The sequence below is a fragment of the Molothrus aeneus genome, chromosome 29 (assembly GCF_037042795.1).
Source record: "Molothrus aeneus isolate 106 chromosome 29, BPBGC_Maene_1.0, whole genome shotgun sequence".
NCBI classification, from domain to species: Eukaryota; Metazoa; Chordata; class Aves; order Passeriformes; family Icteridae; genus Molothrus; species Molothrus aeneus.
In genome coordinates, this window is record NC_089674.1 from 4,958,400 (window position 1) to 4,975,232 (window position 16,833).

The 16,833-nt window shown below is 47.0% G+C and overlaps 1 protein-coding gene across 2 annotated transcripts in view; it reads left to right on the forward strand.

Annotated features, from left to right (window-relative positions):
* The window catches only part of DPYSL2 (dihydropyrimidinase like 2), a 52,931-nt gene that overhangs the window by 10,013 nt on the left and 26,085 nt on the right, over nucleotides 1-16,833 (forward strand). The window contains exons 1-3 of one of the 2 annotated variants that reach the window (XM_066567242.1): nucleotides 483-660; nucleotides 3,814-3,902; nucleotides 5,143-5,327. In XM_066567242.1, the coding sequence (XP_066423339.1) occupies nucleotides 622-660; nucleotides 3,814-3,902; nucleotides 5,143-5,327 (313 nt within the window). In that variant the 5' untranslated portion in view covers nucleotides 483-621. Of the gene's footprint in view, nucleotides 1-482; nucleotides 661-3,813; nucleotides 3,903-5,142; nucleotides 5,328-16,833 lie in introns of those variants that run through there. The other variant, XM_066567241.1, reaches the window with a different exon arrangement.

Sequence of the window (16,833 nt, forward strand, 5' to 3'; positions counted from 1 at the left end):
GACCGCGCAGCCCCTCCTTCCGCTCATTTGCATTCCGGCGCGTCCCTCGCTCTGCCATTGGGCGGAAGCCGCCGTTGATTTGCATCCCCGCGGGCACTCAGCCAATGGCGCAGCGCGCCGGGCGGACGGGGCCCGGGAGCGGCGGGGGCCGCATGCGCGGCTGCCGCCCCGCCGCTGCTCGGGGCTGGGCTGGGCTTGGCTGGGCTGGGCTGGGCCGGGCTTTGCTGGGGCTGGGCCGGGCCGGGCTCCGGGCACAGGGAAGAAAGGGAGGCGCGCAGGGTTGGCTGCGTCTGCCGTTCCGGCCATTGCGGAGAGCACCGATCACCTCTCGCACCGCTCCCCCCACCCTCGCTCCCCTTCCCTGGGTTCGCCGTGATTTAGCCTCGGGGGATTTATTTTTGTTCCGGTTTTTTTTTTTTTTTGTTGCGTTTGGGGTTTTTTTTGTTTGTGTGGGTTTTTCTTTTTTTTTTTTTTTTTTTTTTTTCCCTTTACACACTGGTGAAGGGGAGGTTGCGGAGCAGTTGCTACGCGGGAGACAATAGCGGTGTAGCAGCCGCTGCGCTTCTCTTTAAAAAACATATAACATTACTGAATAAATACATCGGGGGTTGATTTCCCAAGATGTCTTATCAGGGGAAGAAAAATATTCCGCGGATCACGGTGAGTGGAGCGCAGGGGAATAGCGGCGGAGAAGGGGGAGGGGTGCGCGGGGATGGAGCCCTTTGTGTGCCGGAGCGATGCGGGGCTGGGGCAGGATAATGGGATCAGGGATAATGCGGCGCTTCCTGTGCTGCAGCGCTGGGGGGGCCGGGGTCGGCGGAGCCGAGCCCGGCCGGGGGCGGATTCAGCGGCATCGCCCCGCAGCAGCGCAGCGCCGACCCCCGGACAGCACCGGGGACCCCCGCTCGGGCGCTCGGTGCCCTGGGGCTGTGCCCGGCGAGGGGTCCCTGCCTTGGGGCTGTGCCCGGAGGGGCTCTTCCAGCCCTGGGGCTGTGCCTAGGAGGGGCTCGGTGCCTTCCCGGGCGTTCCATCCCCGCCCGCCCCAACCCGGCGAAGGGCGGCCCCGGCGAGGGCATCAGCTGGAGACCCCAATCCCCGCCGGGCTGGCGCTGGGGATTTTCCAGGATAGTCTTTTCTTCTCCAGGAAGCTTCTGGCAAGGCGCAGGTTTCGGTGCGGTCCTGGGGGAGCAGGGAAGGAGCCGTTATATAAACCCCTCCCTCGGTCTCCTTGTTAAGGGAGCCGATTTAGGGCAGGTATTGCAGATCCAAGGGTACCAACTTTTGGTTACGTAAGATATCCTCGACTAACGGGCTGCTGGAGCTGCTTATTTTTTTGGACACAGGAGTTTTTCATCCTTGGCAGCGGTTCCTCACCTTCCCCACGGACACACCCTTCCCCGTCCTCCTTCCTCATCCTCGGGGGCAGGAAAAGGAGCTCTGAAACGGGGCTTTGACGTGTCGGGTTTGGGCAGGAGTCGCTGGATTGTACAATTGCAGTGCTTAAGGAAGGCAGGGGATGTATAAAATGGTTATTGCTAAATGGTGCATTCTTCTTTTTTTTTAATTATTTTTTCTCTGGAAAGGGGAGTCAGTTTCCCTCCAAGAGTCCAATGGTAAAGAGTTTAAAAAGCTGCCTCTGTTTAAAGGGCGATAGAGGTTCCTACTGAATCCCTGTCACGGGCCAGGAGTAGCATGACGCATTTTTCTTCTGGCTGAACGCTCTGATTTATGTTCTGTGCACCCAATCCTCCCGCAAAGGAGTAGGAAAATCAGATTCTGCTTCTGTTTACTGTTGTGCAAACCTGGGATTATCAGCTGAGGCTAACACTGGAAAAAGGAGGATAATGGATGTGTGGCTGCCCTGATTTTGCTGCTGAATAGACACAGATTTGGTGGCAGGCCCTCACAGGGATGTGAGCTGCATGTGCTTTTGTCTCCAAGGTGGTTGAGATGAGCAAGAGGATTCGTCCTGATCTCGGAGCCCTCTCAAGAGCCCAGCAGCAGCCCTGGTTACTGCCAGAAGCATCATTAAAATGTTCTAGGCTGCGTTTTGTGGCCACTTTACATGTATATTTTTCCCTTCTTCTTCTGTAATTGATGCCCAGTGTATGAAGACTTGAGCTGTTGGTGACATCCATGCCCAGACTTTCCCATTTTAAAGGCATGAGGAGCCTGCAGTGGAGGTGGGCATCAACACTGCAGTATTTCTGGAAATGGTAAACATATAGAACAGTTTGCTGGAGAGGCTGGTATTGAAAGACAAGTGGGTTTTTCACACCCCACATTAATTCACTCAGGCTTATTGGCATTTGCAGCAGCTCCTAAATTTAAATTTTGGGGGTTTCTTTTTATTTGAAATCAGTGGCATTATCCAGGGGAACTCTCCACTGCAGCAGGAGGAGGAAGGAGAAGCAGAAAAGGAGGGAGATGGTCTTAACATTTCCTAGATGTTAAGCAGTGTTACAAAAGATGGATCTAATGGTATAAATCAGTATCTGATGCAATTCTTGGAGCTCTTTTGGTGTTAAAAGAACCGTGTCAGTTGAGAATTTGATGCTCCAACTCTTCAGTTTTATTATGAGGAATTTGGGAAAATGCCTGATTGTTCCTTCTTTCAACGAGTGGAGTTGGCACTTCAAAATCAGGGCCCTGAGCATCCCCGTCAATGTTTTATATGTATTTTTCTATAAATTCTTACATATATTTTCTCTAAGTCCGTGGCACCTCTTGAGTTAAAAGTCCAGCTTTTGATTTCCCCAGTCTTTGGCTGTGGTAGTATTGCTTTGTTCCCCTCCTGAGAAGGGAAAAAAGAATCAGAGTAAGTACAAGCGCAGCTCTGAGGGCCAAAGGTGTGGTTTAAACCAAAGATTCACAGCATGTATGTGCTTTGCTTTAAATATTCATCTGCTGTAAAAATGCATCTGTGATGTGGGGAATGAAGGAACCAGGGGATGTAGCAGCCACTTTTAACTCTCCTCCCCATCAGGAGCTCTGCAGTGGGTCTCACTCTTGTTTATGACTACTGCAAAAAAACCCACAAAAACACAAACGGCAACATTTTTTTTTTACCTAAAATCTTGCAGAAGCAAGCTATAACCTGGGCTGGGATAAAGTTGTGCTGCCTGATAGCTGCCTTTTTATAATTACCTTCCTGTTCCTGCCAAACTGTCTTCTAATTTGAGGAAATTTTAATAACTGTTTTGTATATCCTTCCCTTAACCCTAATTTGCTAAATACGTGCAAATTTCCATCTGGTTCTGCAGTGGTGCTCTGGATCCACTGCATCGAAACATCACTGAAGTGGACCAAAGGAGTTTGTTTGTGTTGTGTAACCCCTGGCAACAGACTTTTGGGCCATTTCCCTGACAGCAATTGACTCACATTGAGCCAAGCAGTGACTCCACGGTGTGGATGCGTATAGGAAATTTTGCACACGACCAAGGCAGAAAGAAACGAGATGTGGTTCTAACACATCCCTCCAAGTGCTATTTAGTGGTGCTGCTGCAGGTGATGGTGGCAGGCTTCACGTGGGAGTGAAGCTGCCAGAGTAGATAAGATCACTGGAATCCACCTCTTTCCTCATTCTGATTTTGGGGTTTTTTTGGATCATCAGTGATGAAAGGCCTTGCAGATGAAATAAAGCATTTTATCTTTCCAGTTGAAAGTGCAGCAGTTGACTTGTGATTTGATGTGTGCTGGTGAATAATGCAGAGGTTGTTGCCTTCCCTCCTCTTTCATCTCTGGAGTGACACTGCAGACTGTCAGCTCTCCCATTGAATAATTGTGTCTTGTGTTGTGCTTCTTTTGTTGTAGAGCGATCGTCTTTTGATCAAAGGTGGTAAAATAGTTAATGACGACCAGTCCTTCTATGCAGACATTTACATGGAGGATGGGTTGATAAAGTAAGTGAAGCCTTATGGTGGGATTGGGTATGTACAGAAATGCACTGCAGATTGGCTGGAATAGCTTAATCTCAGAGAGATCTATTAAATTACAGTGAAAAATTAATATTTCCACGTCTATCCTGGTGTTTAATGAAGGAGCTTTAAAAGCAGGGTATTTAATAAATAAACAACCAGGCCCAAACCCTGCTGGCTCCAAGGAGGTACTTACATGTGCTTAATTTTAGCCATGAGAGCAGCCCCATGCTGAGATGACACATGTGTTTGAAGTTATCTGTGCTGTAAAGTCTCACTGAGTTATGACTTCAGATATTTTGAATTCAGAGTTCAGCATCCTAACACAATTCTCTTTTAGACTTGGAGGCTGGACTAAGGTGACCTCTGGAAGTCTCTTGCAGTGATGACTTCTCTGGGTCTGTGATGCAGAGATCACTCCAACCCCTCTTCAAGTAAAAAAGGACCCTGTAGTGGAAGAGGTTCAGACTTCTTTCTGTGTTTTCAGGCCTGGAACATATGTTCCTGGCACACTAAATGTGTTACAGATTTCTTTGGAAAATTATTCCTAGGAAAAAACAGACAAGCTAGAGGTTACAAACAAGGAATTTTCCTGTTCTGGCTAAACAGCCAGCACATGTGCTTTTTCAATCAAGGTTAAAAGTTAAAGGAGCTAGCCAGAGACAGCTAATTAATTGCATCCACTACTGCACTGCTAAAAATAGGTCTGTGAAGAGCTGGACTGGAGAGACCTCTGAGGGTCTCACCAGGAATTTGGTAACCAATATCTGCCTGAATTTATGTTTGTGTAGAGACTCTGTAATACTTACATATGAGAGGAAGGTAGAAAATAAAGAAGCAAAAATTCTTTCATTGTTCCAAACCAATAGCTGTTAGAGAGCTGGAATCAAGTGTTGAGCTGTTGCTTTAAAAAGCCCAGCCACTGGAAAGCTGTGTTGGGTGCAGTGATCATCCATGACCTGCACGGCCCCTTCCAGAGGGGCTCCTTCTTTCCCTTCCTTTTAATGTTATCCTAAAGTCCTGAAGGAATTGCACACTTAACTCACCGTTAGGCAACTGCTTCCACGGGAAGAATAAAGCACCCTCAGCCCTACGTGTCCTGATCCTGTGCCCTGCTTTATATGGAAAAAGACAACAGCAGCTAGGCTAAGTAGCACAGGGGTATTTGTTTACAGGCTGCTTACCTGGGTGTGCCTGACCTGCTCCTCAAAACCTCTTTCCCCAGGCAAATAGGGGAGAACCTGATCGTGCCAGGGGGAGTGAAAACTATCGAGGCCCACGGCAGGATGGTGATTCCTGGAGGGATCGACGTCCACACCCGGTTCCAGATGCCAGAGCAGGGGATGACATCTGCTGATGATTTCTTCCAAGGGACCAAGGCTGCATTGGCTGGGGGCACCACCATGATCAGTAAGTGCCTGGTTTCCTCTTCCACCAAAGCTGGGCTTTTCTCTTTCCCAGATAAGAACAGGAGCTTTGGGAGTCACCTTGTTCTGAACCAGTGGGTGATGTCTGGTCAAGTTGCTGGGCAAAGCTTGTGGGAATAGGGGTGGAAAAGCAGGACCCCAGGATTTCCCCATCTTGCAGTTGTCACTCATTTCATTTGTCTTCCCTTGCTGGTGGTGTGACTTCAGCAGGTTTTTGGCTGTGCTGCTGCTGGAACCAGTTGTCTCTGTGACGTCTGGCTCCGGAGTGAGGAGCAGATCCCCCACATTCCTGTGCCTTGGTCCCTTGTCTGTGGAAAGATATCTATTGTGTTTCTCACACCCACTGATGCCAGTGTTCAGTGTGTCTTTGAAAACTGGACCACTTATTTCGGGATCTGCTTTAGCCACCAGGATTTTTTTTAGTGTAGCTCCACTTGGGCTCCTCCTTTGGAGAAAGAGAGGAATTGTGAAGTAAAAATACCCCAAAATAAAAAAGACAGGCAGACTGACTGTTGTGCTGGCAGCAGGATTAGATACTTTTGGTATCTAATCTAATCCCTTCTGCCTCTAAAATGCCTCAGGAATGACTTCCAGGCTATCCGTCCCTGCTTATGTTTGCCGCAGGATCTTAAAACTCCACAAGCAAGTCATAGTCATAACCTTGTAACTTTGTTTGAGCCCGAGGAAAAAAACAGCCCTTTGTTGCAGGGCAGCTGATAGGTGTAAAAATCTGCCATGGTGTCCCAGGCTCAGTTGCTGCATGTGGGAATGAGGGATAAAGATGAGAAGTGATCCAAAATCTGAGCATCTCACAGTCTTTCATGTACTCTCAGGTGCTGCCACTCCACAAGGAGGGGAGTTCAGGTACAGAGGAATAAAAGAAGCTGTTTCAGAGCATGTATTAGTGTCTGTTGTCCAGTCTATGGGTATAAGGAGATCTTAAGCACAGCCAGAAACCAGCTTAACTCTCCTCAGTTCCAGCCAAGCCCTGCGTGGACTGGAGCATCCTCGTCCCCCAGAGCGTGATTGTGAGCAGTCCTTGATCCCTGGCCTGGTGGGTGGACTTGAATGGGTTGACAGGAGGCTGGAAGTTGGTCTTAGTTAATGCTTCAAAGCAATAATCTTAAAATAATTCAGGAAATTATTTTTCATAACATTTTCACTTCAGAGTGTGAGGTTTGTGTCTGAAGATAGCCTCACCCACAGAGGGGATGTGGCTGTGGATGATCCCTTTGTGCACACTAATACCCAGTTCTCCTTCAAATCTTTGCTGTCAATTTAAATCAATAGCACTGAAATGCTATTTATTTTTTTTTTATTTTCAGCCTCAGTTCATTGACTTTGTTTCACTGGTTGTTCCTTTGTTAGAGTACCTGGTTCACACTTGAGTTATCACTTTGTTCTCCTTGTTAAGTTGAATTAGATCAAAATAACATTCTCTGTCATCTGCATGTGACCTTTCAGCAGCACTGTTCCCCTCAGTGGCGCTTTTTGAAAGTAGAAATTGGTTTGGCAAATTTTTTATGGAGTAGCCCTGTACTTTGGATGCCTAATTTTACCTCTGCAGAGCCTCCTGTTTCAGAAATCCTTTATGTGTGTAAATATTTATTGCCTTTATGGCTGTAATATCTAAATACTTCACTAATGATAATGTAATGCTTTTCTGAGTTAGGGAGGTGGGAGGAGAATACTGCATTTTACAAATTCTCCTTTTACAGCTGTGAAAATGAGCATAAATTTGGATTATAACCATGAGCAAACCATTTAGAGGAGACTAGGGATTAAACTTTACCATCCTGAGTATCTCAGATAAAGACACCAAAATACAAAACCATCTCTAAACAACAAAAAAATCCTCCTGAGACTGCAGCAAGGACTAATTGTACTAAATAGGATGATGGAGAGACATTTCTGGTAGGTGAGAATCAGCAACTGGAGCAGCAGAAAGCAGGATGAATGATCCAGAGTAGACTTCAAAGCTTTGGAGCCTCTGCATTGTGTCAGCTCAGCTGTTTCTCTGGGCAAAATTACAGCATTTGGAAAAGTTCTTCCACAGTGAAGCTCTGGTCAACACTCTCTTGGTGGGTGGCCCTTGGGCTTCCCCAGAGCAGGTGGAAGCTGTGGTGGATGGCAACATTTTTTCTCTTATGATTAAGAGGACAATATTTGGTGAACTGGATTCACAATATCACAAATTGCAGCCTGAAAATGACACTCTTATCTCATTGTATGTTTTAAATGCTGGGATTTTACAAAGGGAATCTGTTCCTCCCGTGGACTTGTATCCAGCTGTGTCTCTGTTCTTCAGTCTTTTTTAGGAAAATACACATCTTTTTGGATGTGAGATCTGTGGAAAAAACCACCCAATTTCCTCATTAGTGCTTTTAGCAAACTTTGTATGATTTATTTACAAATACCTTTACTCCATCTGTTTCTCTGCTCTATGCATGACCCTCACTTTGGGCACAAAAACAGCTTCCTTAGCTTCATGCTTCAATTTATTTCACATTTTTGTGCTGGAGGGCACTTTAAGGCTGTTTACAATCGTTTTAGGGAAATACTTATTTTGCATGCAGTTTTCAGTGAAATTGAACCAAGAACCTTGGATAGGTTTCCACTGATGGTTGGTTTATAAAAATTGTGGGTGAAATTCTGACTTTGGTGAGTTTTGGCATTGATCTGCAGTGCCAGGAATCATCTGGAGGATCTGCTTTGGTGAACCTCATTTTCAGCTCAGATCAAATTCAATGTTGCCTCTTTAATTCTCATGGCAGACACATCCAGGGAATGCACAGGAATGTAACCTGTTTTATCCAAGCCCTGTCCTTATTTGCTTGTTCCTCTCTAAATTCATCCCTGCAGCATCAGGGAGGGGGAATCAGATGGGTCCTGGTGTCAAATGGAACAATTGTGTGGTTTTTGTGGCACCAGAGGAGATTTTTCCTGGTGGGAAGCAGATCTAGCTCCAATCCAGGTCTTCCCAGCTGATCAGTGAAAAGGGGCTGGGGGTGAGGATCCAAATCTGCCCTTTTGTCTCTCAGTCCCTTGCTTTCCTGAGCCCTCCCTAGGTTGCTCCACTCAGGAGTTAGGGCTGATTGCTTTTTCTGCTGGCTCCCCTGAGGCCATCTGAGCAGGAATTCCAGCTATGATCCTTCTGTCTCTCCCCTCTGCAGTGCCAAAAGCAAGGCTCCAGCTGCCTTTGCTAGCAGAGGAACAAACAGAGTTGGTTTTGCCTGAAATGACGTATTGTGATATCTTTGTTTTTCTGCAGTGACAATTTGCACAGTCCTTTTCTTGGTCCCCACCTTAGAAAAATACTGGTGTGGGTATGTTAGCTGAAAAGCCCTCCCTCTGGGTTTTAGGATAACATTGCTCTGGGAAAGAAACTTGGATTCTCGCCCTTTTGAAATGTCAGAATGCAGTGTTTGGGCATTAAGTTGAAAGGAGAATTCCAGAATGCTCCGCAGAGAATTTTGATGGAGAGAAGAGTATTAAATACGCTCCAACCTGTTCTGGTTGCTTCCCTAAACTTTCCTGTATTCAATGGAAAGAGAACAGTCCTTCCAGAGTTTTGGAAAAGGATTCTGTCTGAAGTTGCCCTTACAAGAGGCTAAAGTTTTGGTGAGCTAAAAATGGCATTTTTCATAGACTCACAAACCATCCTGAGTTGCAAGGGATGATCTCCAAGGATCACCAAAGCCCAATGTCTGGCTCTGCACACTTATTTTTGAGTCCCTGTTTTCCCAATCTGAGCTAGGTTAATACCCCAGGATATTACCCAGTCCCTGGAGCTGTTAGAGGAGGAAGAATCCCTGCTAGGAACAGGGTGGCCTCTTGGAGCCTGGTGATGGTTTGGTTGCTGATTAACTGTGATGGGTGAAATCCCCATCAAAATCAGTGGAAAAATTCCCCCTGATTTGAGCAGGGGCAGGATTGCCTCTGTCTGCTCCCAGCCCTGCAGAAGGGATGAAAAAGTTAAGCTCTGTATATTTACTGGCTCTCTGATCCCTGAGCCTGTTTAATGTCCCAGTGAGAACTCCATCCATCCAGGCCAGCTCCCACACACATTTGAGCCCCTCCTCCCAGACTCTGCTTCTTCTCTGGTATCTGCTGTCCTTGGGTGAAATCTCTTGCTGACATTGCCTCTCTTGACTCAGTCAACCACTGTTATAATCATAGAGAGAAATTACAGTGAGAGAAATGATAGCTTTTTCTGGCCTGGTGGCTTGGAAGCCAACAGCCTTTTGAACTTGAGCAGCAGTTATCCTAATGACATGGGGAGGGAAGGCTGGGGAGGGGAGCCTGTGTATCTTGGGAAGTTCAGGAAATGAAGGGGAGCCTCACATGGGCTGCTGTTGGCTCCCTAATTCCTGACCCTGCAATTAAAGAGCTCCTGTGGGCCGCACGGCAGGGGTTTGAGCAGGGTTTGAGCTGCCCAGCCACAATCCAACTCAAAGTGAGGTGACACCAGGTCTCCCAGGTCATTGTGAAGATCACCACCTTGCTGGAAGGAGATGTTTCTAGTCAGGAATGATTCCTCACCTTTTGGGTTTTGATCTAAGTGTGACAGAGAATGCCCCAAAGGAGATCAGACTCTGTGACAGTCTCAGCTTAAAGTGGGGTTTAGACAGGATGAGGATGTGGGGTGGTATTTAAACCCACCAGTGGAGATTAAATTCTATTCTACCTGACTGGGTGCATTTATTTTGTGTTATTAGGGTTAGTCCTGTGCTGGTGTAGAGTCTAAATGGGAAGAGGAAGAGAAGGGAAGCAGAGACAGAAGGGGGTGACAGCAGTGGTCAGGCAGGGACTTGTGGCTGAGCTGGAATTATAAAACCAAGTGTTTTGCATCCAAGAGCAGCGACCACAGAGCTGCAGTGTCTCCCCAGGTCCCTGGCTGTGTGTACACAGCACTGCATTGTTCCACAGGCACCAGCCCCAGTTTTGTTTCTCTTTGCACCTAGAGATGAAAGAGGAACTGTGCTCTGGGACCGGCCCTGCAGACAGACTGCCCTGGCTCTGGAACTCGTTTCTCTTTCTGGCAGCGCTTCTTCTGCCCCAAAGAAATGTTTAATTCTCTAGAAACATAGTGAAAGTGTCTACACATTATTGGGGATTTCTATGAGTAGGAATCCTTGCTATCTGTGACTGGAATAATGACATCACCACACAGAGGTTCAGAGTCCCTCCTGCCCTGTCCCTCCTCTCTCCAGCTCCCCTTGGTCCTTTTTACACCCCCAAAACCAGCCTTGGCCCCGATTCACCCTAAATCTCTTTGCTTCACCAGCTCCCAGCTTCCTGCTGCTGTGTTTGTACCTTTCATTCAGGGCAGGCTTAAAATCCTTAATGAGAAAGTGGGCCTGTAAGCAGAGCTGGGCAGTTCCCTGGTGTGAGCTTCTCTTCCCGAGCTTTTAAACCCCTCTAAGTCCATTAGACTCTGCCTGCAGCGGATTGTGCAGCCTCTGTCCAGGGCTTGCTCTGCTCCCAGCATCCCAGCAGTGCTGGATGGGATGCCCCATTGTTCTGGGGGGGATTCCAGTGGGGGCTCATGGAGATATGCCAAGTCCTTGATGTCCCTTGCCAGAGAGCACAGGAGGAAACAGCTGTGCAGACCTCAGATGTGTTATGTGTTTCTGTGTGTGCTGAGGGGGAGTTTTTTGACCCTTTGGGCCATAGCTATTGTTTGCCAGCTCTCTGTGCTGTGAGGAACGGGCTCCTGTGGGGAGCACACAGGGACTCAGGAGCCGTATGTCTGTGTCTGGGATGATGCAGGAGACCTGTGGTGTGGTGGGATGTTTAACACTGGTGTCACACACTGAGCTGGGCCATCATTCCCTCTCAGTGCTGAAAGGTGAAGTCATTTGCCCTGATGTTGGGCTGGAGTCCTGTGAAACCTCTGCAGTCTAGCCTGGCTTGTTTTTGAGTCAATCAGGAGGTTTTTATCTGTTTTCCATCTTTTCCTTCCCCAGAGCTGCTGGGGATCCTGCCCCTTTCTCCTCTCCATCCTTCTGCCACTTGGTAGCACTGATATTTTTTAAAGAGCAGGTGAGGGGTCACTTTCTCTGTTTGTTTTGACCCATTCTGCTCCAGCCTCTTCCTGTGCAAGAAGGAGGGGACGGAATCAATTCCATGCGTGCTGGAGCTTGGTTTAGTTTGGAACACACAAGGGCTGGAGTGGCAGCAGTTCTGACAGTGCAGATGTGACTGACCTAGATTTTTTCATGCATCCAAAAAGAGGGATTTATTTCAGGAGAAATTAACCTGTGTTGTCTGTTGATGCAATAGCACTTCATGCCTCTTATTCAATTTAATGCTGGGGATCAATGATGCTGCTTTCCCACTGCATGGGGAAGTGTTCTTTTGCTTGAAGAGCTGCTTTGAAGTGCTTTTTTTACAGAATCACTGAATGGTTTGGGTTGGAAGGGACCTTAAAGATCATCTTGTTCCACCCCTTGCCATGGGCAGGGTACCTTCCACTACCCAGATGGTTCCAAGCCCTGTCCAGTCTATCCTTAAACACTTCCAGGTATGGGGAACCTGAGCCATGGCCTCACCACCCTTATAATAAAGAATTTCTTCCTAATATGTCATTTAAACCTGCCCCCCTTCTGCTTAAGGCCACCTCCTCTGTCCTATGAGTACATGCCCTTGTGAAAAGTCCCCAAAACCCCCAAATTTTTGCTTTCTTTGTCCAGTGCTCTCATCCCCAAGATGCAGGCCTTAGAGATGACACAGGAGTAAAGAGCTGGTGGGTCTCTCTGATGGGCTGTGTCTCACCCAGCCGCTTACATCCATGGGAAATGTACATGATGTTTTCATGGGGGCTGGTGTAAAAGTTGGCTCCTCCAGGTCGGCTGTGGATGGAAAAAAAATCTTAAAATAAAATGTTATTATCCACCTCGCTTCTTATAACATCATTAGCTGCTTGTGATAGGTTTTCAGAGCATGTGTGTTAAACCTTGCTAGCTAAAGTGTCCTAATCACCTTCAAGTCTTGACAAGGTCTTCAAAGAAGCAGTAGGAAGTGATGCCACCAGCTCTTTTCTTGGCCTGTTTTTCTGGGCAGGGAATTTTTGCCTCCCCACCAGTTCAAGGTTCAACACCTTGGCTGCTTTTTCCTTCCTGTGAGCTTGACTAAGCAGAAAATGCCCTGGTCAGGCAGGACCTTTCAGCTCTCCACATTGGAAATTAGCTCTGTGTGCCACGGGAGGGAAGCAAGTGGAACCTGAAAGAAGCAAAGGCTGTAACCAACTGCAGGATTCCCCACTTGGGATGGATTTGGAGTGCTGCCTGTGGAGTGGGATTTGATGTCTTTGATCAGCAGAGCCATTTTTCCCCTCTTTCCTTCAGCCCCAGTGCCTTTAGACTTCGTAGATCCCATCTGTTTCTTAGAAACTGGATTTTTTTTTTTTTAATCTTTCTGGTGAGAGGGAGAATTGTTTGAGGAATACAAATGAGCTCCTCCTGTCTGGCACACTTTAATCACACTCAGGAACTGCCAGTTGTTAGCAGCTTGGGGCTGTGCCTGCATCTTTTCACAGCCCTCACTCCATGGAAGCCGTGTGCATTGCAAGGAATGCAGGGATGGACATTTACAAGTTATGGCTTCTGGGAGAACTCTTTTCTTCCCTTGATACCCTGCAATTGGTGTTGGGACCTCCTCTGTGACAATGGGAATGTCATTCCATTTCTTCATGCTGGTTGCTGGCTGTCTATAATGGGAGGTGGCTTTGTTGCTGAGAGGTTGTGGTTTTAATTCAAATTAATTAAGCTCACCTAGAGCCTCATACCATAAGTAAAAAGTGATTATTTTTGTGAAGAGCTACCTGAGAAGCTGGTGTGGGGAACACTGGAAGTAAGGAGGTAATCCCTGTCCCTCCCACTTGACATCTGCAGATCCAGAGGAGTGTGCTTTTGGCTTCCTATGTAGGTAAAAGAAGGAACTTGTAGATTTCACATGCAAATGTGAACTGGGAGATGCTTTGGTTGGTTTTCAGAGCCCACCAAAAAGGGCTCAGCTTTTGGAAGCTTCCCTTCCCATTTGTCCAAGTGTGTTTCCACCACATTGCTTTTGTCCCTAGAAGCAGCTACATATGTACAGCATAGATATTTTTGGATCTGGGGGATTCGATGGTGGTGTTTTACATATGAATGAAATTCCCTTGCACAGCCTCCAAGCAGCAGGAACTGGGGAAGGAGATCCTGGCGAGCCCTCCCAAATTATTGCACAGCACTGAGTTGGTGCAGGGTAGGGGGAAGTTCCTAAACTGCAACACCCTGAGTGGTTTGTGCCTCCAAATTGGGGCTCTTCATGGGCCTGGCAAGATTCCAGACTCCTTGAAAAGCCAGGCAAGGCCAGTTCAGCAGCCAGGGACTGTGTCACAGGATTCTCTGTTCCAATATTCCAATATTGCTTAAAAAATATCTCATTCCAGAGTGGCTGTCAGTTAATGATACTTTCCAGCAGGCTTTTCTTTTCTTCAGATAAGATTTCTGAGGATTATATCAGTGTCCCAAGAGAAGAGTTTGGCTACTGATGGGCTACAAAGGACTTTTCAGCCTGATGGGCAGAGACTCTTTCCACTGTGAATGGAAAAAGTTTTGGAAAGCTTTTGTAGTGCAGCTGAGTAAAATGTAGGTGTGCAATGTGTTCTTAGAAGCAGAATTGGGCCATGGAACCAGGACCACAGCTGAGGACTCTGAACCAGTCAGTCCTACTGCAATGCAAACACTGTCATAAAGGGGAAGGTGGCAGCTGTATGGAGCATCTCCCACTGAGCCATCCTGCCCAGATCCAGGGGCAGTTCCAACTGTTCATGGGATCCCAGAATGTTTTGGGTTGGAAGGGACTTTAAAGTCCATCCAGTCCCAGCCCCTGCCATGGGCAGAGACACCTCCCACTATCCCAGGTTGCTCCAACCCCTGTTGGCCAGCCTGGCCTTGGACAGGAATGGGGCAGCCACAGCTTTTCTGGACAACCTGTGCCAAGACTTCCCCACCCTTATAGTAAATAATTTCCTTCTAATACCACATTTAAGCCGAGGTGTAGAAAGCAACAGTTGCCCCTAAAGACTTGGTGCATGGATAAAACAAAAGTTAGATCTTGTGTGTAGGAGTTTCCCAAACCAGTTTGCCACAGGATGGGTGTCTCTCTGTGGGTGGGCAGCTCAGGTCCTGCCCAGGAGTGAAGCTTTATGCCCCAAACCTTGGACTCTTCACAAGTCTAGGAAAACACCAGACAGCTTGTGAGGCCAGGCTGGGCTGGCTCAGAGCTGGAGGAGGAAGTTCAGCGGCTTGGGGAACATGCCACAGGAGTCTCTGTTTATTAAACTGGGGATAATCTAGTTAGGACCTCCCACAGGTTAATGATTTCAGCAAGCACAAGAGCTAATTTGCAGGCAGTATGGGTGCTGCAGAGTGGAGAGAACACCTGCAGATGGGCAGGTGTGGTCAGGAAATGGCTGTGTGAGGGACGGATGTGCTGCTTGATCCTTGTCCATTGGTGGAAACCAGGTTCTGCTGCACCTCCCACCAGGTTTTCTCCATAAACATTTAGGTCTGATTCAGCGCTCACTTCCCTGCCTGCAGTTGTGTGTGAGTGTAGTTTGAGTGGGAACAGGATGGGGACTGCTGGTGTTGTAGCAGAAGTGGCTGTGGTTTGGTAGTGATGGGTGACAACTTCCTCCTTGGAACATGATGTCACCTTGTTACAGTCATGAGAGGAGGAAGTGTCTGGTTCTCATCCAGGCAGGGGAGATGTTTACTTGACAAATACAGGGCTTTTCTTTTCCTCTGTATTAATACAAGCTGTATTAATAAAAAGTGCTTGTATAGAATCAAAACTCTTCACATTTAGTTTATTTTTGGGGGGGGGGGGGGAAACCAACTTTTCTAATGCCAAACACACAAAGCCCTCTCAGAACCACTACAAAATTCCATTGTAAAAACTGGCATCCTGCAGTCGTGTTCGTCTTCATCTCTAACGCTCCTGAAACAGCCCTGGGCCATGAAATGAAGGTGAGAATCCAAAACTTGGTGAGAATAATGCCAGGCCAGAACTGTTCCAGCTTCCCAGTGAGTGGAAAAAGCCTAAGGGGCAGGACACATCTCCAGTGACCTGAGAGGGACAGAGTTGGCTCATGGCACGTGATCTTTTGTCCTCCTGTGTCTGATCAGCTCTTGCCCCTTGGATGTGTTATTAATTCTTGTGTTTTGTCTTGACTTGAAAGTCATGGCTACGAACCAAGGTTTTTTTCCATCTCAGTCCCTCAAGGTTTACAGACCAATTCATATGGAAGCCTTTGAAGCCCTGTGTGCTCTTTTCACGGCCTTCAAGTGTGGAGTAATGCCTGAAAGAAAGGATAAATCTTGGAACCACTTACATGTCTCTTTTGAACTTGGTTCCCCTCCTTCTCTGCCATGGTGACCTCCTGAGATACAATGAATGCACAATAAACCTGTACTGGGAAGAGATGGAGCCTTTTTTTTTGATCTGACCTTAATATGCTGCCATGCCAGCTGCTGGGGGGGTTATTAATAATTGTGTGAATTCTTTATGTTTGGGTCCAGCTGGCCTCAAATTGTCAATTGTATTTTGGATGTAATCAGCCAAAAGGGCAAGTGAAATATCTGTATGACATCAGTGAGGGAATAAGGGAATGTTGCAGTCTGAAAATGTAATCAGTGGAGCACGGATGTGTCTGATTCTTCTGAGCCTGGTCCAGCTTCTGATTTCTCTGCATCAGGTCTTATAAACTGGATCTGAACTGACAGAAAACAACATGTGATGTCATTTAGGCTGCCTTTACTATGAATTTGGCAGGCATGTACAGGACACCAGTCCTTGGGTAGTTTTATTAGTACCATAAATGCTGTTCTGTGCAGGGCTGTAACTCCTCAGAATAATCTCTTTATTCCAGTATCTTTTCTTGGGGAAGGGGGACAGGGGGGAGGGAACAAGAATAAAATATTGTGGGAATAAATCCCCACAAATACACAGCTGAAAATCTGGTTGCTGGAACCAGGATGTGAAGAAAATCCTTCATTTGATTTCTCTTTAGCTGAGGTGCATCAGGTCGATGGAGCAGTTTCCTTTGAAGTGATTTTGTCACTGTCCTTCCTTTTCCCAGATCAAACCCATGACCCAGAGTGCGGTTTAGAGGAAGAATTAGGATGGAATCAGAAAAAAAAGGAGGTGTGAGGCTCTTCTGGATTGCTTGATTTGGGATTTTTGAGCTCAGAGGAGGGTTGTGGTCTCTGGGTGGGTGCAGGGCTGCTTAGCTGGAAATTGGGGTTTAATTCTTAAATCAGAATTCTTGTTGCTGAAAATGGCTTTGTTACTGGATGGGGCAGCTTTTGGTAGCTCAATTCCTTGACACATAAAAGGGTAATGATACATAAAGGTAGAAGGAATTGTGATATTTTACCAGCTGAGAATTTGAAGCCTCTGGATGAAATAAGGTCTGTGATGATGGTATAATCTATGGGTCA